This window comes from Carassius auratus, chromosome 30 (genome assembly GCF_003368295.1).
Source record: "Carassius auratus strain Wakin chromosome 30, ASM336829v1, whole genome shotgun sequence".
NCBI lineage: Eukaryota > Metazoa > Chordata > Actinopteri > Cypriniformes > Cyprinidae > Carassius > Carassius auratus.
Window position 1 is genome coordinate 24,215,271 of NC_039272.1, and position 26,915 is coordinate 24,242,185.

At 36.4% G+C, this 26,915-nt stretch overlaps 2 protein-coding genes across 3 annotated transcripts; one reads left to right on the forward strand and one right to left on the reverse strand.

Moving 5' to 3' along the window:
• Window positions 1–253: 253 nt before the first annotated feature.
• LOC113049742 (GAS2-like protein 2) lies at window positions 254–8,438 on the forward strand. Its single transcript, XM_026212350.1, has 6 exons — window positions 254–984; window positions 1,723–1,952; window positions 2,735–2,842; window positions 3,065–3,161; window positions 3,481–3,739; window positions 6,522–8,438. The coding sequence occupies exons 1-6, from the start codon at window positions 633–635 to the stop codon at window positions 8,137–8,139; spliced, it is 2,664 nt and encodes an 887-aa protein (XP_026068135.1). The 5' UTR covers window positions 254–632; the 3' UTR covers window positions 8,140–8,438.
• Window positions 8,439–11,449: 3,011 nt separating this feature from the next.
• LOC113049743 (ras-like protein family member 10B) lies at window positions 11,450–22,903 on the reverse strand. 2 transcript variants are annotated; one of them, XM_026212351.1, is made up of 4 exons: window positions 22,413–22,886; window positions 20,917–21,295; window positions 18,484–18,608; window positions 11,450–12,038 (listed from the first exon to the last, which is right to left on the reverse strand). In XM_026212351.1, exons 2-4 carry the CDS (start codon window positions 21,202–21,204, stop codon window positions 11,768–11,770), a joined length of 684 nt encoding a protein of 227 aa, XP_026068136.1. In that variant the 5' UTR covers window positions 21,205–21,295; window positions 22,413–22,886; the 3' UTR covers window positions 11,450–11,767. The 2 variants fall into 2 exon arrangements, with proteins under 2 accessions (XP_026068136.1, XP_026068137.1); XM_026212352.1 differs by lacking the exon at window positions 11,450–12,038 and adding an exon at window positions 17,954–18,390 and having other exon boundaries at window positions 22,413–22,903.
• Window positions 22,904–26,915: the final 4,012 nt, after the last annotated feature.

Consider the following 26,915-nt stretch of genomic DNA (forward strand, 5'->3'; position numbering starts at 1 on the left):
TTTTTTTCTTTTTTTTTTTTACACACACACACACACACACACACACACACACACACGCGCGCGCGCGTGTTTACATATATAAATGTTAGCCTGTAGTCCTAATGTTTATGATATATTATACCCCTTTGCGGTTTTATCTCGCTATGCTGTAGTTAAGATGATAACACTTAGGAAGAGTTTATAAAATATTTATCTTATTGTTATAATATTCCTAAATATTTGGTGTTAATCTTCTGTTTGCTGTAGTTGAACGTGTGGGCAGTAAATGGTTAAGTGGAGTGTTTGGATTTCGACGCTGTCTGGTAACCAAGGACGATATTCTCACACACACACCCTGACAACACGTTCAAAAGCGATGAAACTCTTCAACACAACACTGCACAACCGATGAATTTCATCAAATTATATTTACATTAAATTTTAGGACGGTGAAATATATATTTTTTCCTTTGGAGTCGAAGAAACGTACACTTCAAACTGAATAGACTTAAGTGGTAACTTACTGGTTTGTTGTCAGTTAGTAAGCTGCTAACGTAAATTGTATTTTGCCTTTTCCTCTTACAAAACTGTATCATCCTAGATGGTTGTTTTTTATTTTTAATCGATTACATTTATTTGATACACTCCAAGCCATGTCTGGGATTCAGCATGCATCCAATCAAAGCATCAAACCTTTTAAATCGAGTGAGGAGTATCTCTATGCCATGAAAGAAGACCTGGCAGAATGGCTGGGAGAGTTATACAGCATACAGATTGACGTGAATAATATTTTGGAGGTGTTAGAGACAGGTGCGCTGCTGTGTGCCCACGCAAATAGCGTGACACGCGTGGCGGATGATTTTGGTAAGAGGAGCGGACCCACGGAGATGCATCTGCCCGCTTCTGGAGTCACTTTCGTCAGCTCTGCCCATCCAACAACATTCCTGGCTCGGGATAATGTCACCAATTTCATCAACTGGTGTCGAAAAGAGATGGGCATTCCAGGTATATTTTACTATTTTAAATGTAAATAAATAAATGTTTCATATTTGTTTAATATCGAATTATTTACTGAACAGAGCAAACAATTAGTTTGATAAAAAATAAAATAAAAATGCACGTATTTGCAATTATGCGCGGTACCACTAGAGAGTGCTGTGAACTCAAAATACTAGAGACACCTTTGAAGGGTTAGGCTGTTTGTTCACATTGAAACGAGTTTCTCCTTATTACATTTTTCTATACATAAACTGTGAAGAGTCAATTTAATAAATATGTCATATTTTCACTCACTTGAGACGCCAGTTATAGTGTCTTAATAAAAGCTTTAGATGGGGACCACCAATGAAATCACATGATCAGTTTAATGCTGATTTTCTATTATATGCTATCTATCTTAACAGACAATTTGCAAGTGGAAAAAAATTAATATTGAATAGAAATTTCTGTAATGACACCAGTAACTGAAAACTTTATTTTTGCTTTATTTACAGTCGAACCAAAGTTTATTCAGACACCTTCAACTTTTCTCTCATTATCAGTTTATTCGATATAGTTTAGTGAATAAATAAATGGTAATAAAATATGAGAATAACTCAAGAGTTAAACTGTGTATGAAGAATGTTTGGTTACAATATGTCATAGTTTACTTTATTTTGCCATCCTCACTTACATAGATGAACTTTAGTGTCCTCTACCTGTTCTTATAGACTCTGTTACCATCCTAAACTCTCCCCCCTGCAGATGTACTGATGTTTGAGACCGATGACCTTGTCCTGCGTAAGAACGAGAAGAATTTTGTGCTGTGCCTTCTTGAGGTGGCCAGACGGGCCTCACGCTTCGGCATGGCTTCACCAGTCCTCATTCAGCTGGAGCAAGAGATAGAGGAGGAGATTCGTGGAGAGATGGAGGACTTGCCTGCTCAGCCCAAACCACAGAGGAGTCTAAGAAACATCCACAATCTGGATGAGATGGTGATGCTTCAAAGATGAAATTCACTCAGTGTTTACTGATGTGCTAAAGGCACTGCATTTAAATGAAGAATTGAATCTAAATTAAGCAATTCTTGCATAAAATAATTTGATTGTATCAAAATGATAGATTACATTTTGGTTGATGGACCAGCTGCTCAAACATAGACACTATATTAAAACTACATGCTTAACTGTAGAAAGAATTGTAAAGAAAAATGCATTTCTGGCATTCAAATAATATATTTTTCTCTCTCTTTTAGTCTAATGAACAGTTTCTCCGTCACAGTCGCTGTTTGTTAGTTATTAGTCATTTAGCAGATACTTAAATCCAAATCAACTTGTAAGTACACTTATTACAGACTCAAGCCATCTATAATTAAATGCTTTGCTCAAGGGCACAGTGACGCAGCTCATCGCTTGCTCCTTTCAGCCACTGATCCATTACACCCCCCATAACACAAGCCCCACTGTTATTAAACAGATGCAAGGAGGCATGCAAGAGAATGTCTCAGAAACAAGGACACCCAAAGGGTCAAAACTTAACATCCACCTATACCTATAAGATTCATGCCTCTTTTTACCATTTAAAACTATTTGCAGGGATGGGGAAAAGGAGAGGAACTTTGAATTAGACTGCCATTTTGATTTGTGGCTCTCCTCGCTGATTTATGGAGGCTTTCAAAGTTGCAGGTTCCATCTGCTTAGAATACTCTGTCAGAGGTGTGTGGGTCATGCCAGTAATGTTTCTGAGTTTGTGTGTGTGTGTGTGTGTGTGTGTGCAGGTCCAGCTTCTGATAAGCCGATGCACCTGCCCATCCCAGTTCCCCATGGTGAAGGTATCAGAGGGCAAATACAGGGTTGGAGACTCCAGCACACTCATATTTGTGCGGGTACTGTGTATAAAATCACTGTCAATTTATCATTTTTCAAAGCACTAGACAAGCAGAAATATGTGTTGACCCATTATGGTCAATAACAAATATTTTACTGTCTTAGCGGCTTTGTTGAAAAGATATGGAAGGGTATTTGTTCTGTGGATATGATAACAAGAGATACATTTCTCAAACTCAACTGCAGATGACATTTGCTCATAAAGATGTGTGTGTGAGTAGATTTTGAGGAATCATGTTATGGTGCGAGTGGGCGGAGGATGGGACACCCTGGAGCACTATCTCGACAAACATGATCCCTGCCGCTGCACTTCTCTCAGTACGTGGATATGCACACAAACACACACCTACAACTACCTACAAAAACTAGTATAAGAACTAATATAAACAGTGGAAGGTGTGTGGTTGTTTATCATATATCTCAACCCAAACAATTTTGCAACCTTAACTATTTTTTAAGATTGGTTTGCCTTAATGAGGTACATTTTGAGACATTGTAGTGGGATCATGCCTAGTGGCATAGTGTTTGTATAATCTTCATTAATATTTCATTACATCGCAACACTTGGAGAATATTAAGGAATTGAATCAGTATTTCCTTTTTTTCTTTTTTCTTTTCTCTTTCACATACATATCAGTCCATAAGTTGACCACACGTCCAGGTACTCTGGTCCATGAGATCAAAGAGCGGTTTATCACAACACAACCTGATGGCCAGTGTGCTCCTCAGACCACTCTTATGCTGATCCGAACTCAGTCCCCTCTTCAGCCAGTTGTCTGGACCCCTTCAGCCGCCCACAGGGCCCAGAGAGGAAGGCCCTCTCCCCCACGCTCCTCCTGTTCCCCTGACCCTGAACATCAGTCCAGCCGCCGGAGAAACAGCCCTTCTCCTAACAAGTAAGTTCCCTACTGGAGTAAGGTCAAAGGATGTCAGGAACCATTGGTTCTCTTTTGACATTAATCCTATAAACTCACATTCAGATCTGCCTCCATTCAGTCAACATCTGATGCTTAGAACCAAGTCCCCACTCAATGTTTTCCTCCCCCGAATAATCCATTTCATCTCGTGTGTATGACTAGCCTGACTACGTCAGACTTCCTACTTCCGCTCAATTTCATTTCGCTTCTGTACTCTGTCTACGAAGCAAAGTGAAGTAGCAGAGTCTGGTATTACCAGGCTAGTGTATGACACAATTTGGAATAAAACTGAAATTATGTTTCTGTTACTACTTCAGATAGATTGCAGTTTCTTGTGTGTGTATAAATAGCCAGTACTTTTTGAAATGTGATTGGGTGAATAATAAAGAATCTTCCCCAGGCATAGTTCTGGCTAACAGGATGATAGAAATCCACTTGAATCCACTTGAATCTCTTGGATTCTCACAGGCACGTTACTTGTCACCTGAGGTTTGAATGCCCCAACAATAACAACACCCCGAGTCTAAGAAATTAACATAGCAAGACGGAGTTTGTGTGCAAATCAAAGACCGAGACAGGGACTGAGATTTTTTTTAAAGTTAATTTACAACAATACATGCTTCTTCAGCAATTAAACAGTCACTAGGAACCAAACTTGTTCCACTTCATCATGACATCTCATTAGCAATTTCACGCTTTTCAGCAAAGACCCTCTCAAACATGTAATTAAAGGGGCTATTAATTCATATTATTATTAATAATACCATAGTCTCTTTCATACATGCATTTAATGACCACCACATTTGATGTTGGCTATTAACTTGTTGTATTCAAATTAGTAGAATAACAAAAGGAAGAAATAAACATTAATGCTACATTCAAGAAATGAACCATGTTAATGCTGTGCATTAATTTGTGCAGTAATATAGTAACTCTTAACATGAGGATTTTAGACTGCTATTTTAATCAAAAGTTTGCAACCAGTATCATGAATGACTGTATCATAAAAATCATTATCTGAAATTATATATATTTATTTATATTATACTCGCATATTATATAACTCATTTCTTGCATTTGCTTTCTTTATAAACCCGGTCGGTAAAGTATAATAAGAATTATAAGTAGTGGTGGGCATAGATTAATTTTTTTAATCTAGATTAATCTCACTGTGATCTTGAAATTAATCTAGATTAATAGGGATTAAAATGGCTCATTCGAATTCTGCCGAAGGCATTCAGTATATGTGTGTTACCCAAATAAAATTGACAAACATTAAGTCTTTGAGAAGGGGTTTATCAAGCTAGATGGTGCATTAGAAAAGGGGCTCATCTCCTGTTTCCAAAATGCATCACAAACTGCTTGAAAATTCCACATTGCACAAGGTGCAAACAACCTAACGCCTGTTTCACACCAATGTTTAAGTTTTTTCAAGTTTGTAGGTGTCAAAATAATTAAATGTAAAATAGCACTGGATAGTCTTCAATGCAAAAATTAAATACAATCAAACCTACATTTATTCAGACACCTTCAACATTTCTCACATTATTACAGTTTTTCTATATATATCAAAAATTATACCTGGTGTCTGAATAATTTTTGGTTTGACTGTTAAAACTAAAAACTAATTCAGTCAAGAGCAGTGAGTGATTTTCTTTCATTTTCTTGGATTAACATTACAGCAGCCGGCAGCTAAATTAGGCGCGGTCACTTTAAGAGACGATGAACGCATCCAATATAATACATATCCCATTTTTTCCCTCAACTGTTTACTTTCACCTGAGAAATAACTGACAGTTTTTTCAGGCATAATTTCCAAGGTGGATATTTTGACATATTTTGTATGTATTTGTCGGCACAAAAGCAAAAATAAGCAAATTCGATGTTCAAGTGTTTTGAGAAGCCTTTCTCTTCGCAGAAGAGAGCTCGCTGTCCGGGATACGCGGCTCTCTCTCTCTCGTGCGCACCGAACACCAGTAACCAGCTACTCTGTTCAGCTTTTCCGCGTCTTGTGTTTGGATGCTTTAATGTTTATATCGACAAGCGGTATAGCGTAAAACATGTGAAAAAGATAAGCTTTCGTGACTATGCGCAGCAGTGGCCCGTCAACTGTCCTGAGCATCTTTTTAGCATCGAGCATCGGTTATATAAAATATCTAGGTGAAAGTCATCATAGCTCGCGTAGTATTGACCCAGCTCCCAACCCAACTTTGAGAATAGATTAACGGCGATATTTTTTTTAATCGCCCGATAAGAGTCTCGCGTTAACGCAGCACGTTAACGCCGATAACGGCCCACCACTAATTATAAGTAAAGAAAATGGTAGAAAAGTTGGATCTATGGTATAAGAATGATTAATATAAGAGATTTAAATTGGTAAAATTGGACAATAATTGAATATTATTGACATATAATCACTTAAATTGTGGAAGTAGAAAATAAAGCTAATGCTAATAACAATAACTGAATGGCAATAACAAAAATCCATTTTCATTTACTTTAAATGTGGTCGAAATCAGTCCCAGGCCACCTCAAAATGCAGAAAACTCATGCTAATGCCAGGTCTACATGAGGCCAACAAATAGTTTTTTTAATGTATGTCCATGAAATTTCTATCTCATCTAATCCCTTCTGATTATATAAAATGGCCATATGCTTAATAATGAATATTTGTTTCTGTATATACATGATACTATTAGCAGCTGTTGAGGAAGCACAGACTCACTGACACTGACAAGGTTTTGTGTGGGTGTTTTTCCAGATTAAGAGAGAGATCGAGTACTCCATCTTGTGTGTACACTTGTGCTGGCAGTAAAGACAGCTTTAAAACAAACTCCTCCAGCAGGAAAGGCAGAGAAGCAATAAGGGCGTCACCGGCACCTCGTCTCACGAGCAGTCTTCCACGGGCCACCCATCATCCTACCACACCACAGCCTGAGATACAGCGTCCTCAAACTCCTCTAGTCCTTCAGAGGAATGCCAATCAAATCCAAGCCCAGCAAGTGCCTGAGAAGAACCTGGGACAAACATGGACCAAATCACAGTTTGTTTCCAAACTGAGACAAAATTCCACACTTGGATTAAAAGGACGAGAGAACCAGGACAAAGCGCAACTTGTCTCAGATCCCCAAGAAAATACAGTAAAGACCTTTCAGAGTCCTCTGAGAGATACACAAACATGTTACAAACCTCCGAACAACACCATTCCTGATCCAGAGGACACTGGGGGTCCCAAAAAGAGTTCACATTTCATCCATACCTTTTCTCCTTTTAAAGGGCTAGTGGGGGACATTTCAGAAGCAAGACACACCAGACCTAGAACACCAGCCAAGATCTCTCAAGAAGAGTCCCCAAATAAAATTAAACATATTCTGGGTATAAATGAGAAAGGCCAAACTGAACAGAGAGCAGATAGATCAGTCAGCAAGAAGGTACAGCACTTGGCCCTGCCGGTGCTGAACATTGTGCAGTCTCCTCACATTGACAGCTCAAGTAAATCTTCAGAACGCTTCCGTGATTCTCAGAAGTCTCAAGGAGATTTAGCAGGTGGAGAGGGAGGAATTGAGAGAAGTTATCTCTTCACTCCTCCTCCTCTCAGCCCTGCTCAGGAAGCCATTGTCTATAAGAGCCTAGAAGAGGAAATCTTGTCTAACCTACAGCAGCTAAGTGTTGACTCAGAAACCAGCACTAGCTCTGAGGAGAAGAACCATGAGAATCCCAACAATTCCAGAGAGATCCCACCTGACCAGTGTAAAAGATTTAACAGATCAACAAGTCTTGATCGAGCGACACCCAACAATGGAAACAGGGCTTTTGATGCAGTCATTGCTGAACTCTCCGGTGGCCCAAGGAAGTTGGAGAAGGTGTCAGTCGAGAAGTGGGTGAATACTAAGGTCTCCAAACCTTGTATGACCAGTTCGTGGTCCTCATTGGGATCCAGTATGGATTCAAAGGAACTTGTGAAGGTGCCATTTGACAACTCCAATGCTGAGACCAAAATACCTCATGGAAAAATATCAAGTTTAGGAACTAAACATGTAAAAAAACAGAGGAGTTCTTCATTCAGACAGAGAAGATCCTTAAGAAAGCCTGAAAGAGTGCCATCGATCTTCAAGCTAAAACTGAAACCCTGTGTGCGACCGAGACGTGATCACAGATCTGACCAAAAGCCTTCAAAGATCCCAACACCAGTTTTCTACAAAAGAACAAGCAGTAACGAGGGACACTCTTACAACCAGAGAGGAAACGATTCCCAGCATGGGCTTTTTGGCACTTGGACTAAACCAAACTCCCAGATCCCAATACCAAGTACAACAACATGCCAAACAAGATCAAACAAGGAGCCACACGCAGAACAAGATCTGGAAACCTGGGTTTAATCTACTACTCAAACATTTGAGAGTTTACTGAAAATTTGACTGCCAGTTCAGATGAGCCATATGTAGGTCAAGAACTGTTTTACCTGCTAAAATGCACTTTTCCCAAAGCCTTCATGATCAGTTACAAAAATCACAGCACTTTCATCAGAGAATGAAGTTGCCTTAACTAAAATTAGACATGTTGGTGGCTTAATTGTTTGTTCATATATTGTTTACACATATACATACTGTACATCAAAAAGTACAGTACACAAATTAATTAAAACCTCATTGATAACAGTTAATGCCATAGCAAAGTAGCAAACTATTTTTGATGTTTTTCCTTACTCTTTAGTGTCTAATTAATTAATATGTAAACATTAACTATTTGTCAAGATGTTTTCTTCATCAGTTCCACTCGGTCTTACTCTGTACTCTGTAAACTGAAAGTTTCAGCGTTTTTGGCTTATTAGACTTTAGATTAAGGTTTGCAAAGAGAGTCGTCTGAATTGAGCATTTCTCCTCATTGTCGCACTCACGCAGTAGACATGAAGGATCAGATGTTCCATGTAATCCGGTGTTTCATTGTTGAGGTTGATGAAAGAGAGGAACTCGCCCCATTTAATAAAAACCAATACATTGACATCAGAGCTATGTGAAATGTTTGCCGCATCAAAACAAATCTGAATTGTTTTTACATTTTGTAACATGCTGTATCATGACTGGACAAGGTTTTTGCCCTGTATGCTGTTTATTCCTGTCAGCTCCAGCAAGCATCCTGCTAGCGTTTCTTCCAGTCACCTTGTGCTTCAGTATTTTGGCTGCTGGTTTTATAATTAACTCTTGGCATAAGTCTGGAGCTAATAATAGCCTCGTCAGAACTGCAGTCTGTCACAGTACAGCAGCTGTGCTCCCTTGCAACTTTCTTCTCCTTGTTCCCTCCCTCCCTCCAGCCCCAGCCCCAGTCCCCTTTCATCCCCCGCTCCCCCTTCCTTAACATCCCCAGACTCTTGTCAGTAGAGAGGAGCACTTTGAAGATATCCTCAGAGGACTGTGAGACCATGACACTGTGGGGACCTCAAGTTTGTGGACTCGGGATAAAAAGATTAAATTCAGCTTTTTGGAGTAACTCAGAATCTCATCCAATTATTTAGAACGTAAAATAAATATATGAAAACGTTCTTCCATTTGTCATGATACCTGAAATGATACTTAGATTATTTAAAGATTAATGAACATTAGTAAGCGTCACCAGCACCAGTCGTTTCTCAGTGAGCCACAATATTATGCACTGCCTCGCTGATTTAGTACATGCTGTGAATCACACTCTGTTATTACGGTGTACGTGTGGTGCATTGCATAAACAGCACGGCAGATACATTACCTCTGAAGAACAGATACTGATGTAGGTATTGATTTAGTACTCGTACATCACACAGACGAGGGTGGTTTTTTTTGTGTCCTGTGTCCATTTATTGAATAATGTGCTCTTTACATGTAGACATTTGTATTGAACATATATCTGATCGGACGAGGGGTGTGTAGCAGAAGCTGGTCTGTATGTGCACCAGAGATGTGGTGAGTTAAATTATTAAAGCAGGGAATATTTTTAGTTTGTTTCTTGTCGCACACAAACATCGTCCAAGCCTCTGCTTGACAAAGTGGCTTTCACTATGTAAGAGCATACATTTAGAATACATTTACATTGAAATGATATTTCCCTCTTTCCTTTATGATTGAATATGTCAGACATATTCTTGGCAATATCTTGGCAAAAATTACTTTGGGATAAGACACAGTATCAAGTCATACCCTAAAGGAATAGTTCAAAATCGGTCATCATTTACTCATCCTCATGATGTTTTAAAAGAATGTTTATTTTCTAGTCACTATTCCATGCATTTGCAATCAAAAGGGATGCAAAAGCAGTGTAAACTAAAACAAGAACTATTAGATTATTTTGTTTTCAGTAACTGAAATAGAGCTGAAATAAAATATGAATATTAGAAACAAACTGAAACAAGTTTATTTTGAAGTACTAAACCCAAAACTAGAATAAAAATTAAATCAAAATTATAGATAAAAAATAAAAAATAAATAAAATAAATCTATATACAGCAGAAGCTATTTATATATATTAGTATGCATGCATACGTGCATATACATATATATAATGACTAATAAAAATAACAAATAAAATAAACACTAAAAAATAAAAAAAGCTAATTCTAAAAATTAATAAATATTATACTAATCTAAAAATAATACTGCACTATATTGCAAGCCTTATGAAGCCATTCGAGAGCTTTGTTTCACAAACAGACTGAAACTCAAGTTATTCACTGAAAAAGCCCAAGCTCTTAGAAGTAATATTGTCTAAATTATGAATGAACCTTTATTAGATCTTTTCAATGAATAGGTTGATCTGATTCACAAAACTGTTTTCAGATGTTTATTTTAAAATCAACACCAACTTTCAGACCTATGAAAACGGTCTGTGGAAAAGTGATTATTACCAAGTCAGTGTCCAAGCAGATATATGAATTTTTCAGTGTCTGAGAAGAAACGTTAGAAATTCTTGTCGCTGTTCATTCTCAAGTAAAGGATTTGGATGTAGACTGCTGCTTATTATGTTATAATTATGTTATCATGTTAATGGCATTAATTAGGCTGCGTTTACAATCTGAAATCTGAACGCATTCAGCTGTGCACAATTTCACGATCACTTGCGATTTATAAAAGTAACATCTGAAAGAGAAGCGTATGCATGTTTTTTTGTTTGACATTCATTCCCTGAATCACACGTGTGCACATTTGAGAAATGATCGTATGATCAAATGTAGGACAGTTTCTATGCAACATTTTATTTTATTGAGGCCCCTGGTTCGAGTTTAACTCAGATCGACTCCTGATCCCAGCAGAGGGTTATCACGGTCCCCTCCTCCAGTTCACTAAAGAGGAAGATTTTGGGTGAAATCCCATTAAATTCCTATATAAAGCTATTGTATGGTATTGGAGCAGTATGGATAACTGTTTTGCATCCCTTTTGAAGCTTGAAAACTCACTATTGTATGTTACTACATGGTAAAGTTTGTGTTCCACAAATGACAGACAGACGAGTTTGCAACAACACAGAGGTGAGTAAATTATGCCATTTGTCAGTGAACTGTTCATTTAAAACACAGTAGTATCCATAGAACATAGATTCTGTGTGTAATTTGTGCTGTGTGGTGTATTGCAGAATCAGTGCCTGCATATGGCACCTGAGCTGGGAAACACTTCTGCTTGCAGGAACTGGAAGATCCTTAAGCTCATAAGCACATAAGAGCGTATGTCTATGTGCTGTCCTGGCCTGAATGTAAGCAAGTGTATTAATGTAACATTAAAGCTGAATTTAGTTGTCTTCCTCTAGCCTTTTGGCAGTTTGGATTTCTAAGATAAGAGGCAGGGATGTTGGTTGTGTTCTTTCAGGCCAAAAGCGGAGACATCAGTTTGAAGGCTTAAGTAATGAAGCAACAGGGACTTCTTGTTATAAGACCACATCTGTCAGTCCATAGTTAGAATCCCAAATGTTAAATTCCTTGGCATGAGGGTTATCACAGCTCTTCCAGCGGCCCACACAATAATAGAGTGTCCACAGCCATGAACCTCACATTAGGACACATCTCTCTCTCCTGAGCGCCCGCTGGAAACGGATGGTGGCATGGACGTGCTTGCAGCGGGCACAACCCACGCTGCGGAGAGCCTCTCCGAACAACAGTAAAATGTGCCAGTTGAACTTGGCAGAGCACTCCACATATCCACACTTCCAGCTCTTTCGGACTAAGTCAGATACGCTGTGTCGAGGGATGACGCGACCTCGCTGCAGATCACGCTTGTTGCCGACAATCAGAATGGGCGTCTCTCCAGAGCCCATGACTCTGTGGAAAGATACACACATGCTGTAAACATAAAAAGCAAAACAATTCTAAATATAAAGCGCGCTCAAATCTAATTATATTCCACAGACACCACAGAGAAACAACTTTCAGTAACTTGTTATGGATGTAACAGGTTTGTTAATGGAACCAAAATGACAATAAAAAAAGATATATCGATGAATGATGGTTTTGTTGAGCACTGACTATGGAATAAAGAAAGTCATATGTGTCTGGAACATGAAAGTGAGTTAGGCCACGTGTTCACTAAAGCGTTTTAAAGCCAGATGAAAATGCCAGGCGGTCTGCTGAAAATGCATTGCTGTGAGACACTTTGGTTACTATGATACCGAATTTAGGCAGAATAAATGTGGCAGACACATTGTGAATTAAATATTGTAAGCATTATTTTTCATATCAGTATTTGTAGTAGTTTAGGGGTAATCCCATCTGGTACAGACATGAATACTCGGAGACAAGAAATATTAACCAAGGGGTGGACTGGTACAAAATTTCAGGCCGGGAAATCTCACACTCATCCAGGCCATTCCATACACCCACAACAAATTCTGAAACACGGACAACCCTATTAGCTTATATGTATGACCATCACATAAAAAGGTCTAAATCTTTAGTTGGGCAGTAATGGAAAATAATGAAATGTTCTCTCTTGAATTGCACCGTCACTTCCTTTTCATTTTAATTTTCTCTAATTAAAAACACAGCGCTCCTATTGAAAACAACTGAAAGAATATGCTAGCCTCTGGAATGATAATGATAACAGAATTTACATTTTTGTGAGAACTACATTTAAAAGTGAATTCAACATTCATATTGTATTTCAGGTCATCCTTACGTATTTCTGTGTTTCTGATTGTTTGAAAAAAAAAAGTCTTAGAATTGTTAGTTCACTATTTGACATTAGAAGATTAACACACAAATGAAGGGTTAACGATAAAATGTTTTTGTTCCCTAGAGGAATTTAATAAAAAAAACTAGGGATGCACAATATAATGTTACCATTTTGTTTAATATTTTTTTTATTTAGACCATTTTGGATATTTTGTTCATGCTCATTCCAACCAATCTTTACATTTATTGTTAGATTATCACTGCAGTAATCTCAATCTTTAAAAACGCTAATAATTTTATTGCACTGCTTAATCTTTAGCCAAGATCAAAATTAATATCCAAATTCATACAGTAGCTCCATAATCATTTTCTGTTTAAATTTATGTGCAACATTTAAAATGACAGTATTATGTACTAAAAAATAGCATTATATTTGAATTTCAGCCATGTATCGGCTAATAATAAGAAATGTATCTGATATAATACTATACTAATACTAACAACCGCATAAAAAGAGAAATGGAAAATATAACAGACATGTCTCTAGGTCTTTCTGCAACAGCATTCTTTTACGGACATCCAAAATAAAATGTTTCATTTGAAAAAGACAACAAACTAAGGGTTTCTCATTTTGGCAACACAGATTTTACTACATTATCTGTTTTTCCAGGTCATAAAATGTGGTTCTAATAACCTCAAATAGGTATTTTAATATAGCATATTTGATAAAGGTCCTGCTGTGATTGTATGTTTTTTGTGTCTGTAAAGCATCTGATCAAGTGGATGTCTTCATCAAGAGAATCAATTGCAATTTCAACAGACTGATACAATTGATGTGGTCTGGGCCAAATCCATCAACCTCTGTATCAGTGTTGTATGAAGCTTTCTTTGCATCCATCTTTTCTGGATGCTTCCAGAATAAAGTGGCATATCATGGCATATATATTTTTTATAGTATTTTTTAATCTATATTATATGCTTGTATGAAAAGAAATTGGCAAATGGTTTTCTCTGTGGTTACTTCACAGATGAAAGCGATGATCTTGCATCACAACACTGAAATATTACAATATTTGTTAATGGGCTTTGAAAGGTGTAAATGATAGAAGGACACAACTAGCCCTTTGATGGCTTTACATTAAACGACTTGTCCATTGAAAACTACATTCATTTTCAGCTGACTAGAGATGCAGAAATTATTAAATCACATCCACAGCCCTTTGAGCTCAATTTCAGATATTTATGCAACTTTATGTGTACAGTATACATCTGTGCATTTGCCTGTGCATACAGTATTACATATAATATTTTGATGTCATTGTGCATGGGAACAGCATCTTGGTTCCGTGAAAAAGGGAATGCGCTGAATGCACAGAAACAGCACAGAAATTCATCAGTCATCATTTGCTCACACTTGTGTCATAATAAGATTTTCTTTAGTTCTTTTTTTTTTTTTATCAAGATGATAAAAGAAAGAAGAAAGCATTAAAGAAACACTATAGTCCAAACAACAACTTTCATAGCATGGGCAGAAGAAATAAAGTCATGCAGGTCAGGAATGACATTAGAAAGAGTAAATGATGATAGAATTTACATTTTGGGGTGAATAAAGTTTTTAAAATAGATATTTTGAATGATTACATTAGATTTTACTGAGCACCTGTATGTCTTCTTATAATCCAAACACATCTCCATTATATTCTAAATGTACAGCCATCATTTGGATATATAATAAAGATTGTACATTGTTTTTCAAAAAAGATTAATAAACATTGACATTTGCTATGTTATTTGGTATATACTACTGTTGCACACTGTATTTATTTATGTATATATGTATTTAGATCCTTATGGGACTTTTTCCACTGGTGGAGAAGCCTGGGATATGTTAAAATGTAATATTTTGAAATAGAACTGGATTTTGAAACTTTAGACAAAATATAAAACAAAAATCTTAAAAAAAAAGTTTGCATATGGGTTTTTATTGAGTATCATATTTGACATATCAGGCTTGTATAGGTCATATAACCTAGATAAAGGAGAATATGGAGCACACAATTGAGGAGGGAAAAAAACACTTCAATTTTATTCAATGTACCAAACTGAGCAAAAATATGATGTAGTTGATACCAACTTCGATTTACTTGGCCAAAAGGTACGATGAAATTATATACTGTATGATAGCTTGCAATGATCGAGAGATGCACAAATAAATATTTCTCAACTTAGCAAAAAAAAAAAAAGCTTGGACAATAATAATAAAAGAAAACATGTTTGGACAATCAAGTAAACCTAAGTTGATTCAATCCAGTAAAAGTTTGTGAACAATTTAAAAAGTAATTCTTATATTTACTTCATGAAAACCAGATTTCACAGCAAAAAGACATGAGTACTACAACCTGAGGGTGGACATTTTTAGAATGACACTGAGGCATTTTACTTTAAAAATTATAAATTATCTATCAGATGACAGAAGGCATGTTTTGACTAAGTTTTGATTATGTTGATAAATTTTTGTATCAGATATGCTACAGAAGGCTTTATTGAGTAATTTAACCGGATACATTTTGTCTGAAAATTAATATAACCTGAATATCAGCGATATTGCTTAAATTACATAAATTAAAATTACAAATAAACGTAAACTAAATCTTACATTCATATGAAAACCATTGGTTCAGTGTTGAAATACAACCCTCCCAAATAGGCCAGTCAAATTGAACTTATTAAATGGCATGCCAATTACAGGGAAACTGGTCTGAGACAGGATCTTTAGCTCATGGGTGACTATAAGCAACCTCCTGCACGTATTGCGTGTGCAGACTGCTCCGGTGACAAGCTGTCAGGAAGTGAAGCCGTCATTTGTACAGGGAGCTGGGCCGCTCTATCAGCCTCTCGTCCTGTCTCCAACAGAGAGCAGCTCATGTCTCCTCACTTATCTCCGTTTGAGATGACCTCTGCTTCTGACAGCTCGGAAAAAAGACAAATAGATTTCCAATTGTTTCACTTCACAGAGGCTTTCCACAGAGCTGCACTGGACTGATATAAACTGGGCAGGAAAGCTAAATATAGATCTATTGTATGGAAAAAAAACTGCGAACCAACAGCTACAGCTCTGGGTTTCCATGGATGTGGATTCATAACAGAACTTCATTCAAAGCTGACCTCAGAAAATGTGTCTGATGTGTGTCCGTGTACTGATAAGAAGACTGGACCGTAAACACAATTAGCCCCAAACCTCTCTAGACCTCATGCTGTCAGTCACCGAGCGACTCTGGGTCTTGAATTGACAGGAACCACCAGCATTGTCCATCAGTCATTGTCTGTTACAGACATCTCTGTTCTCTGATCTCTGACACACTCAATTCATCCTCAAACACAGCAGAGTCCCTCTGCAACAGAATTAATTTATTACTGCATTCATTCTTCCTTCATTCACTAACTCAGTCTATTCTTTGATTCATTCATTTAGTCATTAAAATAGCTGGTTTGACTGTGTCTGTCTGGATTGCTGTGCAGCATACATCAATCCAGCCTTCACGGACATGTTCTGACTGAAAGGCAAGGACTATAACATTAACTGGCGCTGGGGACTTACAAACTCAAAGGGTTTGTTTCAAAACCGCCTGTCTATGTCCTAACCTTAACAGAATCCCATAGGCATCTAATGAGAGATGCTCTACATAAGCAGAAACACCACACACTGAATAATGCTCCTCCAGTGAAGCTGTACAGCCACAACACATTAATCACAGCAGCACCACAATGATTATGAACACACATACACACAATATATACATATATATATATATATATATATATAAAACATTTTCTTTATAGAGAAAATAATAGCAATTACTTATAAACCTTTCAAGACACATTTATTGTGATTGTTAAGTGATGATATGTGCCTCTGTAAAAGCCACAAGTCAACTTTTTCTCAGCCTTATAAAAAAAGGAAATAAATAATTGGCAAATTCTTGTATAACTACAAGAAGCTAACTGAGAGTTGTTATAACACTTGCATATCATTGCTCTTTTGTTGATTTTGATTACTTCCAATGTCCTCATTTGTAAGTAGCTTTGGATAAAAGCGTCTGCTAAATGGCTAAATGAAAATGTAGTTAGTAGCAGTAATGTGGGCGAGAATGCCTTGTTGATACCAGATGTAAGAGGAAAAGATTTGAATTAAAAAAAAAACTAAATTTTGCTGCCCAACTTTTGAAACAGACTTCAAGGTCATTATAACATGCCTACAATGCTTTAAAATGCTGTCAGTTACTGTACATTTTGGAAAACTATTGTACATGGACCCATAAGAAACATTAACAGAGCTCAATACAAAACTTCCCAGTGTTTCACCAAAGATGAATTAACTGTCATTCTTTTAATTCCTCACACTAACAGGGTCTGTCTTATCAGGAGTGATTGGCAGCCCGTGCACTCACTTCTGCTGGGTATTAGCAGATCAGATCAGTGAAACGAAGCAGCCCATCCTCTGTGTATTGTACGGTAGAAGCTGTGAGGCAGTGTCGGGCCAAGGTGACTTAATTGTGTTCTGCCTGGATCAATAAAACATGAATGTTTGTCACCGGAAGCGCCTGCCTCACAGCTCAGGCCTTGACGCAAGCGAAGCATGACAGCTGACGCCATTGATTACGATCAATCTGTCTCTGAGTGGACGCCCACACTGACCGTTTAAGCCAATCGGTGACTGAGCTGAATTTAAATAATGATGAAGCATCACTGTCACTGTCACTGTATTACTCTGATACACAGAGCACCTCGGATCCCATCCTCTCTCTGCAAACCAATTTGTTCTCTCTTTAGCAATTCAAATTCATACACCTTAGATATATATATTTTTTTATTTGACCTGTTATTTAAAAAATATCCAAAAATATATATAAAGTCATATTATATTAAATTATATTGCGGTGATACAACCAATCAAGCATCATATCTATACAAAGAATGTTGATAAAGTTGAATGTACTTAGAAATACAACCTTATATAAAGACCTGGGTGGAAATAGAGTTGCATTTTGTGATAAATTAAAAAAATATATATCAGGCAGTTGCGAATTGCTATATCACTTTATTTCAGTGTGCTGTATGTATGCAGATACAGTTATAGTATCTCATTTGCTAAATAGAGCTGTGCAATAATAATTTAGAGTTTGTGGCAATATAATATGTTATAAAACATTTAGCTTGTTTTAATGATGTTTAAGTGAATGATATCAAAAAGATATCAAACACACTTTAAAACACAGACAAAACAGGCACAATTAAGCACCATCATCATCATCATCATCATCATCAAACCTACTCTGGTACAAAGCAAAAAGTCTCTGAGGCTTTTGAATTGGCTTTTGATGATGACATTACATGCCCTTTGCAATCAGCAGAGGAGAAGGGAAGGCATTTCTGTTGATTTGGATCCAAATGATGAAGACATGACCCAGTGTGCTGGCAGCCCATGATTACAGAAGGGTCTCGCCTTTTGAGTGTAATTACAGCAAGCATCAAACATTGAAGAAAAAGATAAAGTGCGTGTGAAGGAATAAAATGAGGCTGTATTTGCATCACGTACCTGGTCTCTAAGATCTGCTGCCGCATGGTCTTGACATACTCAAAGCTGTCGAAACAGCAGATGTCATAAACCAGAACGTAGACATGAGCGCTCCGAATGCCTCGACAGCAAACATCGGACCATTCCTGCACAGACACAGAGCCATCATGTGAAACAAATCCAAACTTCAGTTAACATTAGCCTACTGTATTGAATTTCATACACAAATATCTAAGTCCTCTATCAACATGATCAAACCTGTTATACACAACGTACTACATGCCTTCTGTTGTCTATTTCATATTCATATAGTTCATTAACATAATTAAATCCACTACTAAATCTACTTAATCAACTTATTTAGACTAAAGCAACTTGATAATCCAAACACATTTTTCGTTTAGAGAACATGTTAAAATTTAAATATCAAATATAATACATCAGGCTTCTCTCAATCATCTTGTGTTTTATTGCATTATACATTTTAATAAACAACTACAGAGCTTTGATCATAGAACTAAGCATTTAAATATCATCTTATTACAACAACATATTATTGGGTATTTATATGCATTTTATTTAAGTAGACTGCTATAAAGTTCTGTTTACCAAATGTACTAAATTTCACATTATTTTACATTGCAAGATTTCACAATTTCATAGAAATATCAGCATGAATAAAATTGAGTTGTTTTTTTCCCTTCTCAAGTAGGAGCTCCATATTATCCTATATCAATAATATAAAAAGCCTGATTTATCAGATATGATACCCAAAAACAAATTCATATACTTTTAATGTGGTGTCTAAAGCTTCAATAAACTGTTAAAATTAGAATAGGTTACAGAGTAAATACAAGTGTCAACTAATAACACTAAGCATTCACGACATTATCAAATTACTCATGTGCAGATGATTCATTCAGAACCTTTAAACCTGAACTGATTCATATGTGCTAGATTACAACTGATTTGCTTGTGGAAATATGTTAAAACTCGAAGAGATAGGAGTGTAAAACAGGTAACACATGTAAAAACAGGATAGAGGATGAGCACCCTATTCTTATTCTCCCCAGCTATTTGTGTATATCGGCCATGTGAAGATACATGAGACAAAGATAGGATGTGAAGAAAGAGGGCACACTGAAGGCACATTCAGCAATTTACAAACAAATGATATGTTTTAGTAGAAGGTGCTTTTTCAGATCAAATCTGTTACTGTGGTTATAATGGACATGGTTTGAGGAGAAGTGCTAGCTTTAGCAATTTAAGCAAAAAAAAAACAGTTGTCTAAATCACTTAGTTAATGATAACCAAAGCTAACTTCTCTTTCTCTGACAGGAAGCTCCAGTTGGGAATGCAATTAGAGATGTAAACTTGTGAAAGAATCGTCTCTTTCCATTGTCACTAATTAAAGCACTGAATCATTATGACAGCACTGAGAAAGAAAAGTGAGCTGAGACAAAAGGCCTCGCTGCTCAAGTGGCTCTTTTATCTTTTCGAGCTGTCTGAAATCACAAGTCTTACACAGAACCATGTGCTCTCAAGCTACTGGTTCATTATAAACCATTCTACAAAACTAAAGGCCATATCAAAATACTGAAAACCTTCTGCTTAATTGGCCCTTCACAAAGCTCTTCCACCCTCTGACACTGTTGCTACATCTGAATATCTTATAGGAGTGAATATCTCAGAGATTATGCATGAACCATTCAATTTTTATAAAATGATCGTTTTGCGTGGATATATGATTTAATGAAGCAATTCATTGCATTGCATGTTTTTATGGCTTTAAAAAAAAAAGAACAGTTTACATAAGTGTCAAAGACTGCATATCAGAATCAGCTAAAAATTAAGAATTCTCATTTGATAGCAGTTACACTTCATTTAAAAGTGTGACATTGTGCAGTGAATTTTATTTCCACTGTTCCGAAACAATACTGAAGGTGAAGATGAGACTTTTACGCAGGTATAACAGAGTTATGTTTTAAATAAAAAAAAAATACACAGGGAATATCTGATGTGAATGTCAAAATATCTGATGTGAAATATTTGATATTATATATTTATATCTGTAGACAATCTTTTCACACACTGTAAAACTGTCTTAGTTGTTCTCCCTAACATGTACAAAGCCCCACATCTGACATGCAGGGAAAAAGACAAGTCCATAACTTAATTAAAACAAAAGAACGAATTTGTAATTTTTATGCCAGAACATGTAGAAATAGATCCCTACTGTAACAACAACAATGCCACTTTTCACAGATTTCTGCTATTCTAGCGACACACAGGGTCATTTTCTCTCAGAAATCTCATTAGTGATTTCCCTTCCCTATGGGTGGGTACGTTTGGGTACCTCAAATGTAATAATTATAAACCTTCTCCTAATAGAGGGCCAGGTCAGAGTCATATTATTAGACTCTGTCCAGGGTTGTGTTATGTTGGTTACTGTACCTGTAGAGAGCTGACAGGGAAGCTGCTGATGGCTGGATAATCTGTGATCTGAAGGTCATGAACATGACCATCGAGCACTGCGGCAGAAAGATGCATCTGCCGTGTCTTACTGGACACCGCCACCTCACTGTAGTCATCGTGAAGAAAGCGCTGCACAATGGCCGTCTTGCCAACCCCCTGAGCTCCCAGCACCGCGATCCGGAACGGAGGGGGCATTGCCCTGTTTCCACCTCGCCCCCGGTGGGCCGCCCCACCCTCCCTGCTCTCGCAAACAGCTGGCCAGTGCATTCAGAGTTGCACATGGGCAGCACATAGTCCTGACTGGAGTACCGAAAGCAGTGTTGGCCACAGCACAGTCCCATTCATAGGCCAGCAGCCTCTAAGAAAGAGAAAAGTAAAACAGGAATAGAGATGAAAATACCAATCAAGAGTCCAACTCAAATAAAAACAGGATTTTGAATAATTTGAAATCAAGCCACCTCTAGTAATATACTGCTTTATACAATAGAGATTATTTTGAAGCAGCTTTACAATAATTCCGGGGGGAAAACAGAATCAGTGGCATGAAACACTTTATATATGAGACAAATCCAAGTTCTCCTTTAAAGCAACAGTCTCATAGCTCAGTTGGTTTAGGGCTGCGTTCAACTAAGGGTTACGATTCTTTTGGGAAACACAGCCCAGTTCAGTTCAATAACTGTGTTAGGTTTATCAATTTTAAACAAGTTCAATTCAGCTCGCTATAAGCAGAAGGAAATAATGTTGTTATTGTTCGATGTGAATGCAGTTTAGTTCGACACCACATAAACTCACACGTACATCTTTCCAAAATAGTTCCAAAAAGAAGAGGAAAATACAAAAATAAACATTCGAATAATATTAATAAAAAAACTAATAATAAAAAATGCATTCAAATAAAATAAAGCCCTGTGATCTAGAAAATCATTTAATTACACCTATGTAGAAATATCTGACAATAAGTATATTTATAGTCATTTTATATTGTTTATATATCATAGTCTGTTAATTTTATGATAGGCCACATGCTCCCATGATATAAAGAACTTCAAGTGGGTTGGAATTATTTAAATGGAGCAAAGATATTAATAGAAATCGCCACATTTAACCATAAGACACAGGCACAAACACCTCTATGTGTGTGAACTGTTCATAAAGAGCTTCTGCAGGGGGCATAAGAATGATGCTAATTCAAGAGTTTACTATAAATCTTCTCAGTGTAAATCTATAGCGTGATTAGGCCAATAATAATGGACAAAATGCTTATGTAATCCATTCTCTGCGTCCTGTAGAATCAAGACGCACTTGTCATGTACTTGTATATACTCACATATATAAGCGCTAAATACCTGTCTAAATGCTCCACCCGTACTGTATTCAACACTTTATCATTACTCATAAATATTTTTCGATTTGAAGCAGGAGACTGTCGGTTGAACGGAATCGCGAGCGCAAGAGCAACGGCTCCGGTGACTTACCTTAAGCGCAGGTGAGAAGTTGCATTCTTCGCGAGGTTCGGGCTGCTGAACACCTGCCTGATCTTTCCCTTCGAGTTCTCACTCTCTGCTCGCATTCAGGTGCAGAAGTAACCCTCAAACTTGTCCTGGAGGAATATCCTGCTCTTTCACGTCATGTGGACCTCGCGCACAGCACGGCGCGCGCATGTTCGCCCGTGGTAACAGACAGATCAAATCAACGCTTGTGCGTAAAATCAGAGCGCAGGACCGCGCCAAAACGGGTCAGCGTCACAGGTTAATTGAATGTGAAGAAAGCTGAGAGCTCTGCGTTGTCTATGGCAAGCTTCCTTTACATTTATTCCTTAAAACAAATGTCTTTTACGCTGGTTATTTTTTTTATTTGTAAACTAAGCATGATAAAAATGTTGTTCCTCAGCAAAAGTTATAGTTATTATGTATTGGTCTTGAAATGGAATACATTTATTCAATTGAAAAACACTTTAGTTATAGCCTCACTGATATTAGAAAGCATTTCTTCATTAATTGCATCAATTAAAGCAGTGCATTAACAGTGATTAGACTGAAATGTTTTTAATGCATTGGCCTTGTCACACACACATATGGGACACTGTGTATCTATTATTCACATATTTTTTGAAAAGTTTAAAAGGCTATTTATTGAAAAATATTCAGAAACTCTTTGCATCAAATCTTTTTTTTTTTTTTTGTATGATTAAAAAATGTGTATGTACCGTTTAAATACAAATAAATTTTGGTCCACCTCATTTCATCCATTCACCACAGGGCCCCCTCAAAACAGTTGCACCGCCCAAAGGACAGCCCTGATCCAGAAATAGACTCTGATGTTGTGGCAGCCGGGATCAAAATGGGTAATTGGCCTTTGAAAGTAATCATACACTGCAAATAATGATTGTATATGTTACATTATGCCAGTAGGTGGCAAACAGTGACTGTTAAATGTATTTGATGTCTGAATCATTCATTCGAGATTTCAGAACTAAACAAGTCTTCATTTATTTATTTTAAAATATTTTTTTACATAATTAGACTAATTAATTTAAATAAATTAATATTTGTAAATAGACTAATTTATAACATTAATAAAACATTTTGTCTGAAATTCAAGTAAATTTGATTTTGTTTGGTTGTTTTGTTTTCAAAATCGTGGGAGAATCATAGCTTAAAAATACATAGACTAATGGCATCTAACTAACAGCATTAGTAATATAAAATTAGTAATATAAAAATGTGTTCTGTTTTTATGTTAAGAAATTTGTAGGAAATAAAAGTTGAAAAAGAATTGACTTTTTTTTTTGCTAAGTTTATAAATACACAGAATTCTCTTATTCAAAGAGAGAGAAAAAAAGACAATTTAACCTAATTTCAGATGGAATTGTTGATGTTCAAATAAATATTCTAGATTAATAGCTTTATTAAGAGCATACATGTACTGAGACTTTTAGTTACATCTATCAAGAAAGTAAGGGGCCTTAGTGTGTGTTGTAGGGATCGGCGAATCGATCCTGAAGTATATATAGATACTGATGCGAGAATCGAAAGTATCGATACTCAAATAAAAAATATCAATACTAAGGTGTTATTTACCAGTGATTTTGTTTATTAAACAAAAAATAATGCCTACAATATGCCTTAAATTGGATGAATGACCTATATTAGCAAATAATTGTGTGGAAGGGAAATTCCTACTGAACACAAGCAAATGTTGCAAGGCAGAATCAATCAATTACAGATAGCGTTTACTCACTTCTGACAGTGCATTTAAATAGAGCTGCATTTCCCAAGAGTAGCCTATAATAAGAAAGCATTTATGTTTTTGGAAAAGGCAGCCCAGAACAATGCAGAAAAAATAATAGGCTATATGTTTGAGTTATTTCACAATAAAGTTTAATACTATTAAAATATACCCTAGTTTGTGCAGTACATTTATTTAAGTTTGAATGTTAAAAGTCCATATGGCTTATGTTCTGTTCTGTACTGTTAATATAAATCAGGGATCCTCAAATCTGGCCCACGAGATCCACTTTCCTGCAGAGTTTTGCTCTAACCCTAATCAAACACACCTGAGCATGCCAATCAATGCCTTCAGGATCATTTGAAAATCATAGGCAGGTGAGTTTGTTCAAAGCTGGAGTTAAACTCTGCAGTGCATTGGCCCTCCAGGACAAGATTTGAGGATCCATAATATAAATCATATGATCTCCGAATAAAATGGTTGCATTTTATGCATGCAACAGCCTATTACTTGCAGTCCCTTATGACAATGAACCATGGTAAAGTGAACATTGTTTAACTATAGTATTTGTAGATTTCCTTGGTTATACCACAAAAATATAACCTAATAAGTTGCAATTAAGGCGTATTAAGGTTAAAATGTTTTTCAAATATAAAGTAGGTATGTTTACCCATTGTACTCGTAATAATTAAATAAATTTCATAATCTAAAAATTCAGTTTAGAAGTATCGTATCGGTATCGAAGATACTGGCAATTAAAAGTATCGGTATTGTATCGAAAACAAAATATGTGGTATCACCTATCACTAGTTGTATCTTACCGTTCTTAAACTACTAAATAATAAATGTTCAAACGGCTTGCCATAAATGTCAGAAGCGTTCTCGGTCTCCTTACGTAAATACGCTGCGCGTCATGACGGTAAATAGCGGCGAGTAAACACCAGCACGCGAAAGAACTCATCACTGGGTGCTGCACGTGGGCATACCACTTATTACCTCAAAATCGATGGATACCCGTTTCACATGAATGATCATCTACCCTCAGCGGCTTGTGTTTGTGATTGTCATTACTATCTGAACATGAATACACTCTCTGTATCAACAGTCTGTGAGTACCACGGCTGTCTCTTAGCAACCTAATCTTTCCTTCTGTTGCTAAGTAACCACGTGGTCGTTACCTGTTCGCGTCACGTCACATACCGTCGCTGTATGTATCCAGGTGCAACAGTCTTCAGCTCAGTACTGTTACTGTTAAAAGAGAGCAGGGTTAAGGCTAATCATTAACCCTATTTATACAGTTAATGACTTCCATTAACTGACGTCATTTCTACGGTGACCGTGAGGTGACGTCGGTCCACTGGAAGTTTATTAGTTTAAATCTAACATATTTCATTTTAATTAAAAGACTTTATTTATAAATACTATAGTGTGGAATTTGTTGAGGAATTTGTAAATTTACTAAAACGCATGCTCTTTTATCATCACGCACAGGCATAAATACAATCATATTAAAACTTTATTAGCATAGGACTAACTGTCAGGCGTTTACAGTATTTGAGAAATATGTGGTAGCAATTAATAGCATAGGCTAATTATACCGAATGTTAATTAGGTAAAACGATACACAGAAGGAGAAATAAGCATATATAACAATAAATATAAAAACGTTAATATAATAATAATAATAATAATAATAATAATAATACATTTAATGTTAAATGGTAATAAATAAAAATGTTTATCCTTATTGTCCTGGGTTATTATGGTCACACAGGTTTATTTACGCATTAAAACTCGTGGCCACAAGAAAATTATGTGAAATGAACGTCACCTCATGGTCACTGTACATTTCCCCTTTATTTCCAAATAACACAAAACAAATAACAATTCGCTGTTAAAAACTTTTAATTGACAATGACAACATGACGCTGTTCACTTTATTTAAACGCCTCTTTTTGATTTAACGCCATTGTATCAGATTTCTCAATTCAAACACAATTGCATCACGTTAAACTGACTTGAAATAGTAACTTTTGGGCTTAAATCTGTGTTTTCATTTTGAAAGAACATGCTTCTATCAAGTATCTCGAAATCATTTTTACACTTCTCGTCATTCTTTGCAAGGGGCTGGATATGAGGAGACAAAATATTTAAATAAAGTGTTATTTTATGCATTTTTATCAAGCGAATATAGGGAGACTTGTGAATGTCTAATGTTCTATTCTTTTGTTATTTTAAAACACTTTCTGTTATATTGGTGTTTTGGGGCAAATTACCGTTTTGGTAAAGTGTGGAGTATGTGCTTGGTCTGATGAGGAAAGCTAAAAACATTTCAAGTTGATTTCATAAAAATAATAATAATAATTTACAATAAGGCATTTCATATGTATTATAGAAGTTTTATTATGTTAGGTCTAGTCAATTTTAAAATTCCAGGTTTTTCATGACCGTGTAGAGCCATTTCTCTAATAAAAAAAAACAGCTGTTCAGGGAAAATAATAAACGAAAATAAGAATGATAGCATTTGTGTGTGTGTGTGTTAAGCTTTCTTTTTTGTCTTATTTGTAATAATTTTAACCCATTTTGCAGCATCCTTGGAAGTTTGCTGAGGCTCTTGATTGAGAACCAGTTAGCATAGTAAAATTGAACTGAGAGTCTTGAGACGGTTACAAACTTCACCTTTCTGAGTAGCAAAAAAAAAAAAAAAAGCCAGAGACTCCATCCACGTCCAAAGATGGCAGCATGACACG